General features: G+C 49.8%; 2 protein-coding genes across 2 annotated transcripts in view; one reads left to right on the top strand and one right to left on the bottom strand.

Annotated features, from left to right (window-relative positions):
• Positions 1-5,018, top strand: part of NME7 (NME/NM23 family member 7) — an 83,359-nt gene extending 78,341 nt beyond the window's left edge. The window contains exon 12 of the mRNA XM_086622821.1: positions 4,925-5,018. Within this exon, the coding sequence (XP_086478947.1) occupies positions 4,925-4,957 (33 nt within the window). The 3' untranslated portion in view covers positions 4,958-5,018. The remainder of the gene's footprint in view (positions 1-4,924) is intronic.
• A 1,122-nt stretch (positions 5,019-6,140) lies between these two features.
• Positions 6,141-20,183, bottom strand: ATP1B1 (ATPase Na+/K+ transporting subunit beta 1). Its single transcript, XM_086622428.1, has 6 exons — positions 20,084-20,183; positions 17,264-17,392; positions 9,987-10,142; positions 9,025-9,209; positions 7,090-7,170; positions 6,141-6,407 (listed from the first exon to the last, which is right to left on the bottom strand). Exons 1-6 carry the CDS (start codon positions 20,181-20,183, stop codon positions 6,141-6,143), a joined length of 918 nt encoding a protein of 305 aa, XP_086478554.1.
• Between the last annotated feature and the right edge of the window lie 1,215 nt (positions 20,184-21,398).

The following is a 21,398-nucleotide window of genomic DNA, read 5'->3' on the forward strand; positions in this document are numbered from 1 at the left end:
TGGAAGGATGGTATGATGGGTTTTCGGTGTGTTAATCTAAAGATTTAGTGGCGTGAGTCAGCTGAGCAAACTGCAGCTGAAATACATCACAGACTTGGCAAGGTCATGCTGATGTACAAACCAAAGTTAGTGGGCAGAGCGAGAGTTTTTGTTCCTACTAGTGACCTCTAACTGAGATAACCTGTAACAAATTATAAGAGCTTAAGTGTTCAGGGAGAGTGTCCTGATGCTGAATCTTTAGGTCAGCAAAGACTCTCTGGATCATGTGCCCAGATACCTGCGCTGAACCGAGGAGATACGGTTTTGTGGTGGTTTTGGGGAGAAGGTGCTGGTGAGCATCTGTGTAGCTGCGTGAAAGGCACCGAAATGCCTGACAGGCTCTAAGTGAACACAGGGATGAAAAAGCCTTCCATCTCCCAGCTGCCAATTTTGGTTCAGCAGAGACGAGGAAAGACTGAAATTGCCGTCATCTTTCCAGTGATGGATGAGAAATGAATCTGTGATCTCAGCATATTTCCTACTGGCACGGCTCCCCGTCAGCCCCCTTGCTTCTACCACAAATGACACTAACAGGGTCTTACTGAAAACTGCCAGCCCAAGGGAACAAGGGGAAGGGAGCTGGAATGTTGAGGCACCCCCTCAGTGCCGGGTTTTTCTTTGAGGCGAGCTGTAAGGAATGCTGCCTGTATGACATGCTGATACCATTCAAGGCGTACCTGGGTCTGTCCAAATGTAGACAAAAGCTCTGGCTCCAGAGCTGCTCAGCTGGCACCTCCCATCAGCACTGCTTTTTGCTTTGTTTTCTGGGCAGAAGGAGAATTAAATTTTAGGTGTCTGTGATTCCTACACTTGAAATCTTCAGGACACTTTGTGCCTGTGCTGGATCCTGGCTTATTACCAATATCTTTTGGTCTCCCTTGGAAGACTGGCTGCATCATTTCGATTTGCTTCCTTTCTCTTTTATCTTCTTTTTTTAAAAAAAAAAAAAAAATAAAATTGCCTGGACTGTCCATGCTCTTAGGGCTCACATTGTTCAGATAATAACTGTTCACACTCAGCCAAGGCCTTACCCTGGATTTTCTCATTGCCTGCTGCATTAACTCCTGCAACTTCGCAGTGATGCCTGGAAGTGCCCAGAGGGAGCGGCCGACTTCACGAACACGAGTTTTGCAGGGAGCGCGTGCGACTGGAGCAAAACTTCATGGAACTGAAGCAGCTCTCAGCTCCGCCTCGGCGAAACAGTTTATAGGGTCAGAGCCAGAAGGTCGCAGTTACTCACCCATTGTTACTTCCTGAGCGTTATTGTCATTTGTCCCTGGACAGGAGCTAGAGCCAGCATAGCTGTGTGCTATAAAGCAGGTAGATGGTTCCTGGGCTCTGTAAGGAGAGCACTGATGTTAAATTTAGTCCTGTTTCATCCTTGGGAAGGAGTAGAAACACCTGAATGTTAGCATCATTTGAAGGGCATTTGGGTGGCACCTGTGAAATGTGTTTGGTTGGTTTCAGTTCAGTTCCAGGTGTGGGTTTGTCCACTGCCACCTTTGGGCCCTGTAAGGAGACCAGCAGTATCCTTACATCCTGGAAGATGACCTTGCCCTAGGTCAAACATGGGGCTTGTTGAGAGGTTTTGTACAGGCACAGCTCCCTTTTCTGTGGTTTATACTATTCTTGCGACCTGGGAAAGACAGTATTTCCTAAAATACAGAGTGCTGTGAATACCTGACCCCCATCTGGATGCTTGGTGCGAGTACCTCCGAGTCCTGGTTCCCCTTGGGAAAGAAGTTGGTGCTTTTAGCATTGGGTTCTTCAGGCTGTAGCTGAGATGAGGCACCCCAAATCTCTTGGTGGTGCTGAAATCCTTGGTTCTTCTGCAAAACACCACGTGTTGTGGTGTGAGTGGTGTAATGGGTGGCCCTCATTTCCTGCTGGCTGGTGTTTCTTGTCCAGCACTGCCGTCCTTCCAAGGGCGAGGTTCTTGGAGAGGAGGATCCTTTCTGCGTACCAGAGGCATGCCAGCTCTTAACTGGTTTTACTGGGAGACAGGTGGCACTGACCCAAATAAAGATAATTATAGATGAAGAGAACAGACTGGCACCTAGTTTTGCATGTTGTAAATACATGGTGTGCTTGTTCTGATGGCCAAGCCTTGCCAGTACAGTCTGTGTGGATCTTCAACAATCCAATAAAAGTTAATGGAGGCGGAAGATGTTTTCCGTAGCTTATAAGTAAGCTGAGGTTGTTCCGCCTGGCCTGGGAAAATTGGTTGTGCAAAATCAGGGGCTTTTAAGGACTAAAACAGCGGTGATGCCTTTTGTTGCTAGCCGCAGGAGGTGGGTGAGGATGGCATTCACCTGTGTCAGTGCCTGCTGCAGGGGCGGCTCATTACCTGATTGCCAGGGGGGCTGCGGCGGCGGCAGCTGCGCCGGCACCGCGGGCCAGGGCTCGACCCGGAGCCGTTACCCGCAAAGGCACGGACTCGGCAGCACTTGGCCTTCTCCTCACTCCTGGCACAGCTCCCCGCGCGTGCTGAGGGTCATGCCTGCCTGTGCTGGCCAGGCGCCCTCGGCCAAACTGGGCACAGAAGTGCAGAAGTGGCCGCGCTGGGAGCTGCAGAGCTGGGAGCTGCGGTGCGTTAGTGCAGGTGTTCGTGCAGAGCCGGCTTCCAAGGCTCCTGTCCCTGCCTGCCTGTCTGTCTGTCTCTGCTTTTTATTTTATTGGTATTGTCGTGTGTCTTTCTGACCCTGAAGCGCAGGTGTCCTATCAACAAGAAGGGAAATAAAATTCACTTTATTGGCCACAATTATACTTAACTCTGTCGAGCCAATCTGGCAGGAGGAACAACATGTTCAAACTGGCAGTTTGCAGTGTCATGTCCCATTAGGCAGTAAGGAAGGCGATGCCTTCCTGAGGAGAACAGATTTTACATAGGCAATACCGCAGATTTTAAAAAAAAAAACACCTTGAAAGCAATGCTCATTTTAAATTGGGTTGATGAGCTGCCACATCTTGACCCAACCCTCACTGTCTCCTGCTCTCCCCCTCCTCCAGGGCTTTTGGCTGGCCCCGTACCCACTCACCACAGCAAGGCTACAGCAGCAGCGTTTTGTGAAAGGACGTTTTAGTATCATCTGGTGTGTCCCGAAAGGCCTGGTGCCACCGAGCGAGCTGGCTGGCCAGAAGGCCACACGGGCTTGCCTTGCTTGGGGCTTTTGGGGTTGGTGGTGGTTTGTGGGCTTTTTTAATTAATATTTTTTAGCATCCTGCAGCCTTTTAATGCTGTCTCTCTACTAGGTCTGACAAATTACAGCAGCATATCTAATGGGGAGTGGGGGCATGTCTGGCCAGGTGGGTTTGTGTTTGTTTTTTTTTTTTGGGGGGGGGGGGGGGGGGGGGGTGGTGGGCAGGCATGATGAGTTGTAGCCCTTTGGTAGCCCAGGTGTCATGACGCCTGTGACTACTTGGGTCTTTCAGTGGGTGGCTGCAGGGCGTGCGGCTGCTGTTCCTGCCTGGTTAATTAGTGCTCAGAGCCGGCCATCCTGCTTTCACTCGTTTGGTACTAGAAAGTTATTATGGGGGGAGGGAGGTTTGTTTTTGCTTTATTTCATATGCCATTACTGAGAGTACATTCTGTGTGCACCTTTTGGCACTCGCTCACTGAAGCCAACGCAGGCACCATAAGTTCACTACACTGTGTGGCCAAACCCCTGGAATAAGCCATTACCTTTATTACCAGGGCATGCTTGGCCTTTGTGCTCGTATAGTAAATTAGAAGGAGATAAATTATTTAACAGTGAGTTGTGTCTTTTATAAATAAAACAGATCAGGGGGTTTTGTGGTTTTGGGTTTTTTTTTTTTTAAAAAACTCTCAGAAACCATGCACCTATAATTTGAATTGAGAGGGCAAAGTTGATCTTACCAAACCCTGAGCCACATAATACCCCTTCCACCACCCCCACCCCGCCCCCCCCCAAATGGTGGCAGTAGTAAACCCACCAATTACTGGGAGCCAAAATGGCACAGCTGTCCTGCAGTTCCTGTGCATTTGGAGCTTCCTTCAGGGAGTATTTTAGCACTTTTTAATCACAGCATTTTTGTTAAATCCTTGCCTCGCTATAAACATGCAGCAGCAAATGAAACAGTTGAAGGTGACATTTCTGCTAGTCCCTGCTCCTTGGGAATAGCGTGAAACAGCTGAATGCATACGCTCACCACCACAGCGTACTGTAACTATGCTTTTTCTTCTAGCAGATGGCAAAAAGTTCAGCAGCTCACGCTTCCAGTGTTGTGCATTCCCATCAGGAAGGCTTTATCAAGCAGCTTGCTCTAGGATAGTCGTGTTTTGTCACTTTGCACAGAGGTGTTCTCCCTGGTAATGTGCATCATGCAGCACAAAGTGATCTTGACTCCTGCAGGAAGGCAGCTGCCACACTGTGCCACGTCTGAGCAGCCCCGTCAGGGATGGCCCCTTCTCAGTGCTGAGCTATTGGCCCAGCAGCAACACGAGTTGCTGCTGTGAAACGCCGTTTATTCTGCTTGCCACTTCCGTGTGCACGCTCCCCTCTGGAGCTGCAGCACATGCTGCTGGTGGAGGCTTCAACCCGTGCTAAGGATAAACCAGTTTTACCTGTAGTTACTGCTAGAACGTGTGGCCCGTGCCTCCAGAGGTGGGGAACGTGCGGTAACGGTGAATACACTGAGGACTTTCTGGATTCCTGAATGGTGCGATCGTGGGTGTGTGTGCCACAGTGGCCTCTAATGCATCCATTGCTCAGCTCAGGCCAAAACCAAGTAACACCAAACCGCTCTGTTCCAGAACCCGTCTGTAACACACGTGCTCACAGGTGGGAGCAGCAGTTTAAGGTGAGCCCAGTGCATGTTTCAGACCTTCTGCAAATGACAAAGACGTCTTTTCTGTTTGAAATAGGTGCAGTACTTCTTCAAGATTCTGGACAACTAACAACAACTTCCTCACCCAACGCAACAGACGTGCACACAGAACAGTGTGTTCATTCATTTATTTGTCCAATGTTTCAACCTGACTGAAATACAAGATCAACAAGAGCACTGTACTCCTGGCTATTATTACATGTTAGAACATAGAGTTTTGCACTTTAGACAACATTTAACACCATTCTATGGGGTACTGCATTGCTTTTATAAAGTTTAAAATAAAGATTTATTTTCAAACATGTGACTTTGGTTTATTTCATACATTACACTTTCTTGCAGAAAAAATAAAATTGTACAACTGCATAAATATAAAATTCTTCCACCATGAAAATGGTTAAAACATTCAATAAAGACATTAGCACCACAGTGTGCGATGCCTCCAGCAGTAAAAAAAAAAAAAAAAAAAAAAAAGAAAAAGAAAAGAAAACTATACAAAGCAAAGAGTCAAAGAGTTATGCCTATCACTGTGGAGAGTGATAGTCTGACCCGGTCTCTCACACAACATACTGGAGAATGAGGGAAAAGGTGGAGAGCACAGTACGCAATCGTCACCTATTCTCTTGAACGTCACTTAAGTTAGTTTCCCCTGCCACCCCTCCAAACAAAACACCCTACCACCACAGGAAAGTCAGAAGCCGTATGGAGTGCTGTTAAATAGAGTCTCACAGGTGGGCCTTTCTTTGAAAAGGAAAAAATAATGAAAAGTATCATGCCAGTTCTAGTCCCATTGAGTATTTACACCTTGGACAGCAGAAGTCTTTGCTCACAAGAAGTAGAAAACAGATACAATGCATGGCTTGAAAAATGACCAGAGTATGCACCTATAGTACTGTACACTAAATAAAATACACAAGGCAGCAATACTTAGGGGCCAGAAACACTGCTTACTACAAGTCAGTTATGGAATCATAATTTACAGTAAAAATGGGCATGTCCCAAGGCTCAATTTTGTTTTCTTTTGTCATTTACAGTAGAATAAATATTTGTCGCTATTGCTACACTTTGTTTACATTCTAACTAGTAAATGCAGAAAGCTAGTGTAAAGCATATAGATTACGTGTAGGTCCCATACGTATGACAGTTTGTTCAAGACTAGTAGGTTTTCTTTTTTGTTCTTTTTTTTTTTTTTTTTAACCCTTTTAAATGGCTAGGAGGAGGAGGAGCCGGGGGGAAGAGAGTTGTGCTTACAATCAGCTGCTTTTTATGTCAAATTTAATATCAAAGCGTCCCTGGAAGCGGTCTTTGTCGCTGTACTGGATGTTCTGCCCGTAGGCCTTGCATTCCACGCGCACCTCCACGTCGTAGGTCAGGTTGGTGAACTGCACTGCCACCAGCGGCTGCAGGTACCGCGGCTGCAGGAGCTTGCCGTAGTAGGGGTAGTACTGCAGGGCAAAGCCAGGATAGCCACCCATCCCATAGTACTCCACTGTGCCTATTTTGTCTGCATCTTCGTCTCTCTAGGGAGGCAGGAAAAGGAAGAACAAACGATGTCAATCACCCAAACTCTACCTTTTGCAGCCTTTTTCCCTAGTAGCATGTTTTTCACCAAGACTGTGACCTCTTTGGTCATCCCTGATCCTCACGGTGACGGCGTGAGGGCGAACCCTTAAGCGCTGTCTGACCAGCAGCTGCACAACAAGCACCTCCCAGCACGCATCGGCCAGGAAAAGGGCTTTTCTTTATTTAGAAACTCAACCACTTCTTTGTGCATTCAGAAGTCCTCACGGCTTCCTGTCATAGAAATGCACTATCTCTGGCTAAAAAAAAAAAAAAAAAAACCAAACCAAAAAGTTTGCCATTTCTCAGCTGCTTTACAATGCCAAGTACAATACCTCTTCCCTGGAGTCCTTTTTTCAGCCGTCCCTGCTAAGCGCTCCAGGACAGCACTTGGAAGCAAAGTAGCTACTTTTGAGGATACCCTGGGCTATCCAGCCCTGCTTTCACCCCTCCCTGTGAGGGCAGCGCTAACTGCCACCTGTCACCACTGGGGCTTTGAGAAATTCCTGTTCCGAAGGCGGAGATATTCCAAATAAGAGCCACCCCAGTTGTCTGCAGAAAGGCAGAGAGGGGTCATCACGACACCTGGGACAAAGACTTAGACAGTCTTCCCCAGCTCTGCTCTATCGTGTTTCAGCTTACCTTGGCAGCGCAGTGGACGGGGATGAGATACGGGTTGTATTTTGGCATAATGTCAAGAGGGAGGCTCTCATTTACCGGAGCCTACAAGAAATCCAGAAACAAGAGGATGTTACACACCAGACGCTTCTCTGCAGAGTGCAGCAGCAAAGCTCAGCAGTACCAAATGCGCCATTAACCAGAATCCCTTCTAGCTCAGTTTCAAAGGCCGCAGCTCCTGGTGGTGGTTCCTGGGACAGACACGCAGCATAATGCAACGAGAAGCCGTGGAACTCAACCCAAGCACAGCTCTGGTCTGTTCTTACAGCTTCACTGCTGTGGATATCAAAGCAAGCAGATCAGGCTGTTTTCCGTTTCGTGGTGTCATTGGGGAGGGTGTTTCACAGCACAGCACGAGCTCGCGGGGCTCACCCGTGCAAAGCCCAGGCAGTGGCAGGAGGATTTGCCACCTGCTGCCGGGCAAGCCCAGCCAGGACTGGAAATGCAGAAGAACGAACAAAAAGCGGCAGTCGGTCACACCTGGACATTGCTGAACTTCGACACCGCCTACGGGGAAGGACAAAGGCTCCCAGTGTGTCGGGGAAAGGTGGGACAGCCAACTCTGGTGTTGGTCTTTGGTCTGTTAACAAGTGCAGTAGTTTTGCTGCACAACCTTGCAGGTCTCAGATCTGCTTTACGCACACCGTGCCCAACACAAGTGCTATGGGGTCTCTGCTGGAGCGTGGAATGAGGGAAACAGACACTGCCTTGGATACACGTTATTTCTAAATGAAACGTGTAAAGTCAGCCTTGAACTAGACCCTGCTGTCTCATGCGGTCTGGAGCTCTCCAGAGCTCTGTGGCAAAGAAAAGAGGAACACACCAAACCCTTCTCTTCCCCAGTCATCAAACATGCGCATCTCACGTCATCCCACAACCACCGCTTACCAAGCGCCCCACATTCCTGCTGAAACGCACCCACTGTTTCCACCCTGGCTCAGATGAGCCAAAATTCAACTCATTTCTTTTAGGCACAGGGCAGGCTCCTTTCCAAGAAAAACGTTCCTCACAACACATTAGCCAGACAGCACCTCGACTACTCTGATGGGCGGTGGTGAAGGTGGCTCAGCACACCATTTACGCTGGTTTCCATCCAGGAGATGGAGCGGCATGTTTTGCACATGACCTTGTTCAACAACGGGTGCTCTGCTACTGAATTCATAAGAGAACTTTTTTAGCGTTTAAATGTGTTAGGGAAAAAACTAGAAGGAAAAGCTGTTCCTGTCCAGATTAACATCCTTCGGTATATTGCAAACACGCCTTCAGGTGCAGCACAGAGCAGGGGACAGACATCCTACAGCATCTGGGAAACTGCGTTCAGTAACGCGAAGATCTCCTCACCTTTCTTGCCAGTGAGAGCCGTGCCTGACTCTCAGATGTATTTGCACTTTACAGACTGTGTACCAATCTGATAGTGAGCGTTAGCATGACTTCATTAAACTAAGTGGTTTTAGCAAGGCAGGCAACTCCACACTGCCTGAGGAAAGAACAGAGCAGATCGGGGCATGACACAATGTACTGATCTTCCTACAGATAGAGTCGGTCTGGGCCAGTCCCATGGCAGCACACAGGAACTTAAAATGGGTTTTATCATTTGAAGAAAATACCCTGTTAGAGCAGTTCAGTGAGCAGCTCAGAAGTTACCAGATAAACAACCAGGAGTTTGCACCATGAGGTTCATCACTGCTACTTGTTCCCAACCTGCAGTACGCAGTTTTCCTTGCTTTTTAATGAAAAGTATTCTTAAAGCCAGTTACTCAAGTCGTCTCAGGATTTCTCCTCTGCAGAAGGGGTTTAATACTGATCTCTCTCCAGAGACAGAAAAGCAGGCACAGCAAATCTGCAGCCAACTCCTCCTCATCATCAATAGCTTCTGCTAGAAAGGAAAGGGATACTTGCCTTGGGTTTGAAGCCGATAATTCTGTTGAGCTTGATGAGGATGCATGGTTTGCCATCCCTGTACCCAAAGGTGGGATCACTTATTCCAGAACAGTTTTCCAGCCATTCACGTTTGAATTTGCAGACCTTCTTCTGGCCCTGGCCATCGTTGTACGATCCTCTGTCTTTGTAATCGGAAGGTATCTCTGTCGTGGTGGGGGAACGAAAAGACAAGCGTATGCATCGTGACCTTCTGCTTGGCAGGAACAGCAGCCCTTATGCTTCACTGTGCAGCGAGGACTTCCCCCTCGTCCACACAGGTAAGTGACACCACCTTCTCGAGGCTTACACCACACATCTGCACCCTGCCACCCTCCACGCGTGGGCTGGTCCCAGACAAGCAAATTTGCGGGGGTTTTGTTTTTCATCTGAGAATTCTTCCAGACTCCATGAGAACAAACACATTCATAATCCACTGGCTCAGATATTTTTTTGGGGCAGCTTTTACAAGTGGGTTCCCCTCAGATTTTACATGAGATGACAGTCTCATTCCACATTATTACGTATAATCTATTAAAGGTTAATACCTCCCAGATGTTTTTCTGCATTGCATCAAGAGGACTGACACTGGCTTTAGCAAAGTTGTCAGCAAAACCCCTGTGGCTTTCAAAAAGGATAAAGTCAGCGCCACCTGCTTCTTAGAGTCAGCTGCAACTTTCTCCAAGTGCAATCTGGGAGCTCCCAACCATGTAACCTATAAGATAAGCTTCTAGGTACATCCCATTCTGGTCTGTCCAAAGTAATCATTTAATAAGCAGCCATATGACTGAAACCAGAGCCTGCCACTTTACCAACACGCCACTGGTTACAACGAAAGGAACCGCCAAGGACAGAGACTACCACTGCTCACCCTCAGCTTCTGATGGACCTGACACAGAGGCATTGGTCAGAGCCCTCAGCTGGAGGAAACAATCGAGACTTACCCCCACAGTTCTCAAATATGATGCTTTCAGTTTGTTGATCAGCACTGTAGTCCTTTAAGAACTTCTCAAGGTTCTTCACATATGGCTCAAAACTTTTGGGATCAGAGGCAGTAAAGGAAATTTCTGTCTTTTGTACCTGAGGGATTTGAGTCAGTCCTAAGGAAAGGAAAATCAGGAAGAAAACATTAAGTACATCTCAGAGCTGCACAGCCACCAGGCAATGCAACACATACCAAGAACACAACTCATTCTAATAATCTCTATTTTTCAGACTTCATGACTTGTACAAAACAGCTTAAGCTCACTAGAGGGGAAGCTCTGATGGGCTCTTATCTCTGCTTTCCAACAACAGTCTGGAATATTCGTCATGATGTTTGCATCAGTACGCAGATAAAAATCACAGAATTCAGAAGGCAGGCTATAAGTCAAGGTTTTCCTCAAGAAAAACAGTCAACCACAGGTCCCCTGCCCACTTCTGCCTCCTCCCCAAGGACAGAAGGGAAGCTGTCTGCGTGTGAGACCAACCATACGCTATTAATAAAGTCCCATGGAAGCCTACTCTGATGTATGCATCCCTGATAGGTTAGCTTGAAAGTCTGCAGAACAGGCCACATGTTTAGGATAAAAATGAGAGCTGCTCACTCATGAACCCTTGCAATAAAGTACAAGGTGTCCCCCAAGTCAGGTACGGTCTCTGCTAATTGTAATCCACGTTGGCTTTGTGTAATCTCCCTCGCAGGATGCAGGGCAGGAGACATTTTCTCCCTCAGTAAATTCACCAGCCTGATGGCTTTCTTCAGTCTTTTCACTCCGTAAGTGGGTATTTCTGACTGCAGAAACAGCCACCTGAGCGCTCCGATCAGCAGCTCATCACCGAGTGGGTGAGCAGGAAAGAGCACCACACAGGACAGATATTTAAAAGACTCTTCTGGATTGTGGGCTGTGTAACTAGCTCTGCTCTTGACTTTAGGACAATGAACAGAAAAACAGCACATGAAGAGAAGGGAGTAGATACAAGTAATGCCTACGGATGATGAAAAGTGCCACCTCCTTTGCTTTTCATTACAGGACTTGGAAATAGTTGCTCCCGCATGATGTTTTAGGTCACGTTTTAATTGAATGCATTGAGGCATGGCTGACACTTTAAACTTAAGTAATGGGAACTGAAGTTCATGCTGCTTTTGTGGCAGCTGCAGTAGTTACTGAGGTCTTGACTTCTATTCAGTTTGTCATCTTCATTTTAGTAAGAACAAGAAAAAGGAGCAGGGGAGCAACATTTGCTTTGACAGCTTTCAGAACAGGCCTGTTGCCAACAAGTTCCCCTGGTGCAAAACTCAGGCAGCTTAGCTGGCTGGCCCCAACCCACAGAAGCTTGTGACTCCAGTAATTTTTCCAAAGCCACTTGAGTGCTTCTGCTTAGTCCCTCCTCAAGCCAGCTCACCGCTTTCCCCCCGCCCCGCCCCACTACCCACCGAGTTGGAGTTTGTAACCTAGGACAAAGATTAGCTTTGTTCCCCTAAACACAGCTCCCAGTAGCCAAAGATAGCGAGACACCCAGTGAGTAGCTCAGGGTTTCAAGTTTTATTCCAGGAAGCAGCTTTAACCGCTCAAAACCTCCTCTGGTACAAATTGACCAGGTTGAGCGTTAAAAGTTTAGAAGTTACTTACTACTCCATTAGCAGAATTATGTCCTACCCTCATAGGACAGGGGCTTTCAACCCCTTTCCAAGCAATTACTTGCATTGTTGCTTCACAAATGCTTATAAATGAATATATAGATATAAAGTAAATAAGCTGGGTTCAATTTTAGTAAGGGACTTCAATCCCATGCTGTCAAACCCTCCTCATGTTACCACTCAGCTGGGAAGCAATAGGCTCAGAGTCACTTGAAGTGGCTATCTGGAATTGCAGCAAAGGCAGGCCTTAGCTCCTCTCCTGGGGCTGCCTTTTCCAGAGTTCAAGTTACAGGTGTGTCATTCAAGTGTATAAATATAAAATTCGACAAAGTTTGGCCAGGCTTGTTCAGCTTCAGTCAGGCAGTTAAGCCATATGGTTTCACTCAGGACTTCTAAAACCAAGAACCTCTCCACCTCTGTTTTTTGTCTTGTCCAAGGTGAGGCACAAACACACCCACGCAGGGAAGGTCAGCAATGCACGTAAAAGCCACCCAGCGGATTAACTCTGGTCTCTCACTGGGAGAGCCTGGCCCCTGACACGTACAGTCCAAAGCCAACCCTCTGCCCATGGGGCAAGTGACCTGGCTGGGAGAACAGACTCCCCTCCAATGCATCCCCATTTTGCAAATCTTTGCAGAGCAACACCGAAGCCCACGCAGCAGCTCCATACAGCTGCTCCAGTGGCCAGCACAGGACAACCACCATTCCTGCCAGGTAGACTTGGTCTCTGGCCATAGCTGGGCTGCCTTCAGCCAAACTTGGGACATTTACAGGTACCTGGATGAACCAGACTAGACTGGGCTTCAGTACGGCAGGTGACAAGAGCAGAATAGAGATCAGTCTTCCCATTTATGAATCAAGGAAGTAAATCTTTGTGAAGATGAAAGTCTTGTTATGAAAATAGCTTTATCCCAATTAAAAATTTACTATTGGCTTCCACCACAACCTCTACTCTCACATGCCTGCAAGTGACCAGACACAAAGCCCATGCCCAGATCTGTCATATCATTTCCTTGTGTTCCATCTCTACATCCCATAGCCAAAACAGAAGTTTCAGTACTGTTATCAGAGCAGCACTATCACTGAACCCTTCTTAGGCAGTCTTGTTTTTAAAAAAAAAAAGTTTTGATTTGGCATGATGAGAGGAAGTAAGTAAACCTCTGCAGAACACTTCTACAGCCCTTCTGAAACCTTCACTCATCCCCATCAGGGGAACTGAAGCAAATGGGGACAAGAAGGAAAAAAGTTACAAGGCTGAGCCATTCCTGTGCTACCTACCACAGGTTGCCAGACACCTAAGGAAGTACGTGGCACAAAGTACCAGGATGAGTGAGCCTCTTAGGGGCTTCATGCACATGAGGAAGCCATTAATGAGCAAGCCCTATCAGGTGAAAGAAATGAAGCCTCAAGGGCTTTCACAACCAGCAGTCTGAACAACTCTCACATCTTCAGACTATGATCCATTTACCACAGTTCTGCATCTCATGCTATTAACACAGCAGTACACCATGGTGTCATGTGTGGTGATGCTGTTCTTCACACATAGAAGAATCAAGTAAATTATCGCTAAGAAAATGCTGACAAACTACTTTTGGCAATTTCCACAATTGGCTCTTGAAGCACATTAGTAGGAAATATGATCACTGTCTTTATTTGACTGACACTGTCCACATAAATGATAAGTGACGCCTTGACTTGGTAACAGACATCACCTTCTGTTGGCTTTCTAACTCTGTGGATGTACCAAGATACCTAAAACAAACAAAAAAAGCATGTGAAATCATTTCTTTTCCCAGCTACAGTTCCACTTCCAAAACATCACTGCAGATTAAAACCACTTTTATTCAACTTCATTTAAAACCAGATTTTCCAGATGGACTTTATCATTCTAAGCTGCAGGAGTGAGACTTCAGGAAAAAGTGTCCTGAGGGTGAAGAGAAAGAAACTGGAAGTGGGAAGTCAGGCTTGTTATTAGGAATGGTTGTGTAAGTCCATAGTAAGCACTGTTGCTTCATCATGTAATGCTCATTTCCAAGTACCACGTAATCTTGGTTCAGAATGAGTCTGAACACTGCTGGGACGACGCAGATGGCAATTTGAGTGATCACCACTTCTATTTACCATCCCCGCCCTAGATCACTGAATGAGCATAGACTTCAGAAGCCTCCACACCAAGTGAGGTCCTTCCAAGCTTCCAGTCACCCTCTGTCTCATCCCCACAGTGCAAAAAAGCAGGTGCAAGCTTTCCACAAATGCAGCAAAATCTGCTTGGCAAATAACATCCCTGGAGCTTGAGATTCAGAGTTTTCCAAGCATTGGTGCTGAGATGACAAGAGACTGAAGTGGAAAAGCACAACATCACAGGAGGTGGCATACGCTCCTTGGGGCTCTCCCCCCACTATCCAAGCCAAGCAAGCCAAGTGGGGAACACACACCAGAGTGACCTTTTCCATGACACTCTCTCTGCCCAGGCAGCACAGGAAGCAGGGACACCTGAAATCCCCCAGCTTGAGCAGGGATTCTCCCTTCCAGCTGCCACATCAGAGCAGCCTCGGGCAGCAGGGACACCAGCCCCAGTGACACGATGCTGCATGTCACAGGACGCACACCACAAGATGGCAGAACACAGCCCAGTTTATACTGGGGTGGGGAAGGGGAGGAGGAGAATGGACTATTGTTTTTTAAACACTCAGCACACGCTGTTTAACAGGCAATATCCTCATCCTTTCCTATTAGCAGGGTAGGTCCTTCTGTGAAGCAGAATCCAAGCCCACAGACCACATGGGACTGGGGCTGTTGCAATGGCAAGGCTGGACAAGAAGGTGAACTGCACCGTCTCTTCCCCCACCCCAAGACGAAAACAGGAGGAAAAAGTATCATGGAAAGGTACAAAACTCAGCTTGCCCCAAAGCCCTGGCTAGCAGTTCTGTTGTGTCAGATGCAGAAGCCAATTGGCATAGTAATGACCCTTGACTAGAAAAATAGCACTTTATGGCTTTCAATGTTATACCCATGTCAATAACTCAGTAACAACATCCTGCAGGTTCTGCTGCTGCTATGAAGTCTGTGGTACTTCAGAACAGGAACGATATTATAGCAGCCCCTACAGCATTTTCTCCTGCAAATTCTGAAGGGAAGTGTAGTTTCCCCTTTCCCAGCCATTTTGGGCTGACACAGCAGCGACTTGCCCAAGAAGGACAGAGCATTGTAACAAGAATAAAACCAGGTTTTCTAGCTTCCTAGAAAACCCAGGGCTCTATCAAGCTACCAATACACTTACTTGGTTTGCAAATCATCCCATAAGAACCAGGAATTAGAACTGCACAACACTGTTTTATGTAGTTCATAGTCTGCAGGGGTCCCAGATCACAAAGTTTGAGTCAGATGCTCACGAAGTGCAGGAGTGAACATGCCCACATGTGTCTGTTGTCAGCAGAGCAGTTGTGCTTGCAGCACAGGGCAGAGCACTGCACAGCAGGGGAACACAGGGGATGCTGATCTCCCAAACACAGCAGTGCAGCAACTCACTAGAGTGTCAAACTCTGAGGAAGCCCACATTTAAAGGCTATTTTTGACTCCTTGTGGTCTAACAGCTGCTGTTCTACAGGATGAGGAACGGACTTGACATTAAGAGCCAACCCTGCACCACGCCTTACCCCTAGCTTGTCCACATCTGTAGAAAGATTTGTCACATGATGCCCTGCTAAGGACCCCGTGCTATTAGCTGGCAGATATCTCCTTGAAGTTGTACGTGTGTGCCATTACAGCTCAGTTCAAAACCCTTATTTATGGGGCTTCCTACTGTCATGTATTCAAGGAGCTGGATTTTGTTCCCTTTGATTTCAGTATGTGTCCTGAAAACTCATTACAAGAGTCCCTGACAACCTTTTCGTTCTTCCTCCATTTTGATTTCTGTAGTACTCGCTACAAGAGTGTCTCAAAATTCAGTTGCCATTTTTGGGTATTAAAAAAAAAAAGGACAAGCTCCAGAACAACTGGTGCAGCAGGCAATTAAGAGATGAATAGAAATCCTCTGCAGGCTGAAATCTTAGAGAAATGTTACCACAGAATTGCTTTGAAATCAGAATAGCAAACTGCTATTTCACAGAAAGTGAACAGTTTACCTAGAATGAGTAATTATGTGACATCAGGCTAAACAGCAGGTCTATCTGGATGTGACCCAAGATCCACGGGCTTCTTCGCTAATTATTTCACGTCTGGTGAGACCACTGGGCTTCAGCCGGGGAAGAACACATTATTAAAATAACAACTACTCCACCATTAGCCATGTTGGCTTTTCAGATGCAGCTAACAGCTCTGGGCAGTATCAGTGACAGTTTAGTCTTTCCTGCAAACATCAGAGCCCGCTGCAGAGGCGGAAACAGCCACTTTCAGTGCTTTAGACAGCATCTACCCCAGCTGTGCTGGTACATTAAGAAGTGCTGCACACTAACACAGCGGTTCCAGTCTCTGTTCCACCTTTAAAAATCGCTGGCAGAAAAGCAATTATCGGAAAAAGATGCATCATTTTGCCGAGATGTAACACCATTTGGCGATGGTAATGTTCCCTGTGTTGTTAGAGCAGGGAGTAATCACAGCATAGCACTGCAGACAGTGGGGCTGTAAGACTCCGTGTGACACCAGAGCCAACTTCTGTAGCTACAAGCCATCAGCCTCACAATTGTCACTTAAATACCACTGTTATTAAAAGCTTCTGAACTGTTTTACAGAGCAACTGGAGACAGATCGTTACCATCCCCAGTGCCAAGCAGCCTCAAGGTCATTTGTAATGTGGGAAAGCAGCAGTTGCGCAGCTCCCCCGCCACGCTCCGAGCAGCCGCTGGCTGCAGCCGGAATCAGATAGCGCAGCAGAGCCTGGACAGGCAGAGCGGGGAACCTGCAGCAAGAGCTAATTGCTCCCTTTGTCCCTATCCAAGGCAGGCTGGCCACAGACACTGCTAAAATGATCATTTTAATTCTGAGCAGAGACTTATTTTGTCTAGTAAAGATAGGTCATGCATCGGCAACTGAAAGACCCAACTTTAACCTACCAGGACACATTACATTGGAATAGCCACTAGTAAATGCTACTGTCTCCTCTAGATCACACAGTGTAGTTTGGCATTGGCTAACACAATTCAGTAAGCACACCCAGAATTGGTAGGGTTCCCCTTCTCCTTGTCCATCCCAGTTTTACAGATAAAGCTGACGTTTTACTCTTGTCTCTTCACTTACCCATGGCAACACAGTGGCTGTGAAGAAAGAAAAACTGAACCCAGCTTCTTCACACAGCTCAGTCCCAAACAAGGCCTTTCAGCCTCACTCCATTGCTTCAGTATAAAGGAAGGGAAGAGCAGCAAGCCGGGGTCAAGCTCCTCTTACACAGGAAGCGTATTTCACATGATACAACCTTTAATTCTAGCAGGATTGCCTTCAAGCCCCAGTACTGTTAACACGGAAGGCTGAGAACATACCCACCCCCTATAAATATGTGTTGCAGCAACAACGTGCTTGTTTCATCCTCCTTCTTGAGGTGAGTAACCAGCCCGCCTCCCCAGAACAGCTTGCACCGAGTCAAACATGGGCCTCCTATTTAGTTACCTGGAGGTGCCACTCGATCCTGGTATTTGGGCTCAAATTCACTGACAGTGAGCAACATCACTTGGATGGTCCCAATGAATATACCTGCCAGGCAACCATAGAAGATGACATAGAAGAGAAGGATCTTAACTGCAAAAGAAAACAAACAGAAAGAGGAATCAAATCAAGCCCTCAAGGCAGTCACATTTCAGGGCAAGATTTCCAACCTTTGCCACTCACAAGGAAGAGCCCAGCACGTCAAATTCAGATGGTAAGCCCTGTTGCAGAGGCACGTATTTAACAGTGCCCTGTTGCATCTGCAGACAGAAAACGTAAGTATCTCCAGTTGTTTGTGGGGCTGGAAGCACGAGCCCCTGAAAACCCAGAAATCCATGAATCGGGGTTTGGGATTGTAAAACATGAAGATTAAACCATGTTCTTCTGTATTTTAAAGGATCCTTTGCCTGACCCAATGCTACCATCACACACCATCCCAGGTGACAAGCTTTCAGTGAAGCAAGTACCCAACAGCCAGAAGTCATACTATAAGTGTACTCCGAATAACACCCATTCCACAAAGCTCTGGGCCTCACAGCTATTTCCAGGAGAGTCTACAGTAAATGTTACACTCAGGTTTACAAGCAGTCATAAAGCCAGATCTCCTCTAGTGACTCAGGCTATCATCTTCATCAAAGACAACAGGAGCAGAATTCCGGCCCAAATTAGCTACGATACTCAATCTCGACTGTAGGGAAGTACTCAAGACATGTCACAGTACCGCAGGGTTACCAGCCTGGTGTGTCTACAAAGGCAGGCCAGCGCTGCTCACACCAATTAAAAAGTGAATTACATAACAAGGAAATACTGAATTTAGTTCTGGTCTACAAGGAGATGCCTAGAATAATCTTGGGGGCGGGAGGACATGAGCCTGAAGACGCAGCGTGGCTCAGACTCTGGGTATCAGTTACCAGTTCACAAGGATTCTCTCAACCGATTAACTGCACAGTAACATGCCGTACTAGGCATCACCAGGCCACCGACGGGAAGGATAAGCCAGCCCATGCCAAGCAACTATATGCTAATCAGGCTGCAGGAACAAGCAGGCCAGCACAGAGGCCAGAGAGTACTTGAAAGAGAGCCTGCTTGATCTCAAACTGTCCTCATTTAGTTGCAAACAAAAAAACAGGTGGTTTATTTGAAGGACCTGAAGTGACCAGCTACAAAGGAAGGGGAGAAAGCAGCAGGTGGAAGTATTCCTCCTCCCTCCGCAGCCCCATCACAAAAAGCTCCATCCATGAGGAAGCCTCCCAGTGAAGGCAGGCTGGTTGTTTTCTTTTCAAGTCTATGAAAGACAGGCAAGCAGGGAGGACAGACAGCAACACGGAGGCTGAGGGACACCGTCAAAAGGCATTCCATCCTCTTGTCTTCCTCGTGCACCAGAGGCAGGGGAGGTAGCCAGGGCTGGTGGGCAGAGCTGGGTACAGTAGCATGGTGCTCCAGGAGTTAAAAGCACTCTTTGGTATCCAGGCAGCGTAAAGCAAATGGCTGTGACGTCAGGGACGTGTGGAAATTTTTTCCAGAGCACGGTCATAGGAGGTGCTGTTGTAACAAACCAAACACTAATGCTGTTGTCTGCAGCGTAACGCCTTTGAGTTTTGTAACATCAAAAGGCAAACGCTGGGAGGTAGCTTATTTAATCAGGTTCCCAGCCAGGATGCTCTTAATGCCAAAGACACCTTAAAGGTCAAAACCACTCCCAGGTCTCAGAAAACACGCAGCAGGTCTAGCGACCGAGCACAACAGGGCTGAACGAGAAAGCTTCCTGCAACAGGTAGGTTTACAACAGAGGAATCGGATCATCAGCCTGCAGACCGACTCCACAAATGGAGATCAGTCCTAGGCAGATCGGTACAGGCACTCTGGGAGAAGGACCTGGTTCAGCCTCCGCATTGGAAGCACTGCGCAGTTGCCTGGTGCCTCAGGAGGAGAGAATACCTATCCATGCGCACCCACAACCCAATTCTGCTCACGTAAAGATACGGCAGAAGCCTGCCCTAGTCCGCCCGTCCGTCAGAGCTAACGCTGGCAGCTCCGGATGTGGCACCTCCAGCTGATCCATTACAACGGGAGCTGAATCCAACATCACAAGGGTGGCACACCAGCTGTGGTTGGCAGCGACTGGAAGACTGACTATTTGCCTAAAGAAAACGTTAAAAGCCTCTAAGTGCTGTTTGTACAGCACCTAATAAAATACATCACGAGCGTTTAATCACGAATCCACACACAGCCATCTCCTTCTTGCAGAGGCACTGAAAGCCAATTGTTCTCTCTCGACAAGGTAAAATTAGCTCAGTTTCCTTTATCCAGAGAAAAGGGAAAAAAAAAAGAAAAGCCACCCTGAAGTCCAAGGCAGATGACGGCTGGCGGGGCAGGCTCCCCCGACGGCGATGCTCCCGGGCCGGGCCAGGCATCGGGGAAGGAGACCCAAGGACGAGGCGCCCTCGCCAAGGTCGGCCTGCCCCGGGGCTCCATCCCGGGGCCGGGGGCCGACCCCGCCTCACCCCCGGCCCCACCTGAAGCCACACCGCGCGGGCAGCACCCCCGGCCCTCCACGGGACAACGGGGGATGGGGGTAAGGCAGGGCCCCCCCCTCCGCCCTCACCCAGTGGGGACGCGTCGCGCCGGCCGCAGCCCCCTCCCCCGCCTCGGGCCGGTCTCGCCGGGGGCCGCAGCCCCGCCGCAGCCGGCGGAGGCGGGGCGCCGCGGGCCGTGCTGCAGTGCCCGCCGCATCGCCGCCGCCGCCCCCCGCCCCGGCCCCACCGCCCTCGGCCCGGCACTCACACCAGCTGCCCCCGGTGCGGCCCAGCAGCTCCTTCTTCTCCGAGTTCCAGATGAATTTCTTCCAGTTGCCGTCGCCGTCCTTGGCCTTCCCGCGGGCCATGGCGAGCGAGCGGGCGGGGGTGCGGCGGCGGGGAAAGGTCTAGCCCTCGGCGGGCGGCGCCGGCAGGCCCCGGCCGGACTCCGCGCCCCGCGGCACCGGGAAGGTCTGAGTGCGCCCACCCGCGCTGCGGGGGCGACCGACAGCGCTGACCCGCCGGGGTGGGGGGGGGGAGTGTGTGGAAGCGACCGGGGGCGCGGGCGGGAGCGGCGGCGGGAACCAGGACCGAGCCCACGGGGCACAGAGCAGCCGCGCTCCCCGCCTGCCGCACCCCTTCATATACACCGCCGGCTCCGCCCCCGCCGCTGCCTGCGCCAATGGGCGCCGGCGGAGTGCCCCGGGGGGCGGGGTCTGCCGCCGGGAGGGGCGGTGGCACGAGGCGGGCGTCCCTGCCCGTCCGTAGCTGCGTGCCCGCCTGCGCGTGCCCGCGCGAGGCAGGTGTGCAGGCGCGCGTAGGGCGCGCGCCTGCACACCTGCCTCGCGCGGGCACGCGCAGGCGGGCACGCTTGTGCCAGGGCCCCGCCCGGTACTTTGTACCCCGGCCGCTCCCTGCGGATCCCGGCTCCTGCAGAGACCGGGGGCCGCCCGACCGGCAGCGCCGCAGCAGAGGCTGATCGGCGGGCGCCAAGCAACGCCTGCTTCCTCCCCGCCCTCCTCCTCCTCCTCCTCCTCCTCCTGCTGCTGCCCCGCACCAGCCCGCCCGCCACGCTCCGGCTGCCTCACGTGTAACGCGGTTGCGGAACGTTTAACGCGAACGGCGCCTTCGCGCTGCGAGCACCTGCCGGGAGGGGCAGGCACAGGCTCCCCGGCGCGGAGGGCTGCAGCAGGGATGGAGGGGGGGAAAAACAGGGAAACAGGCCGCGGGTGCCCTTGCGGGGTGACCTTCAAGGCGATGCACAAACGCCTCTGCCGCCCGCGGGGCTCGGGGTGGGGGGGCACCCGGCTGCCGGCAGCGCAGCCCCGGCGGCGGGCAACGGCGTGCGCGGCCCGGCCCGGCCCGCTGGGGTTTGGGAAACCTCTGCGTGGGGCGGCCCGAGCCCCGCTGCGTCGTTCCCGCCAGAGGGTCCCACCCCTCCTGCCCGCCGGGACCCCACGCTCCCAACGCCCCTTCCTTGGAATCCCCAGGTGAGGCCGCCGGAGCCACCGAGCCCGCCCGCCTCCCCGCTGCGACAGCCGTGCGCTGCCCGGCCTCGCCCGCGCCCCGGTCCCCCGGCCCGT

The sequence above is a fragment of the Tauraco erythrolophus genome, chromosome 1 (genome assembly GCF_009769465.1).
Source record: "Tauraco erythrolophus isolate bTauEry1 chromosome 1, bTauEry1.pri, whole genome shotgun sequence".
Lineage (NCBI taxonomy): Eukaryota > Metazoa > Chordata > Aves > Musophagiformes > Musophagidae > Tauraco > Tauraco erythrolophus.

Coding starts and splice junctions, on each gene's coding strand:
- ATP1B1 (XM_086622428.1), bottom strand. CDS start 20,183: ATGGCCCGCGGGAAGGCCAAGGACGGCGACGGCAACTGGAAGAAATTC. Junction 17,393..20,083: donor CCGCACCGGGGGCAGCTGGT/GTGAGTGCCGGG, acceptor TTTCTTTTGCAG/TTAAGATCCTTCTCTTCTAT. Junction 7,171..9,024: donor TTATCGGCTTCAAACCCAAG/GCAAGTATCCCT, acceptor GATTTCTTGTAG/GCTCCGGTAAATGAGAGCCT.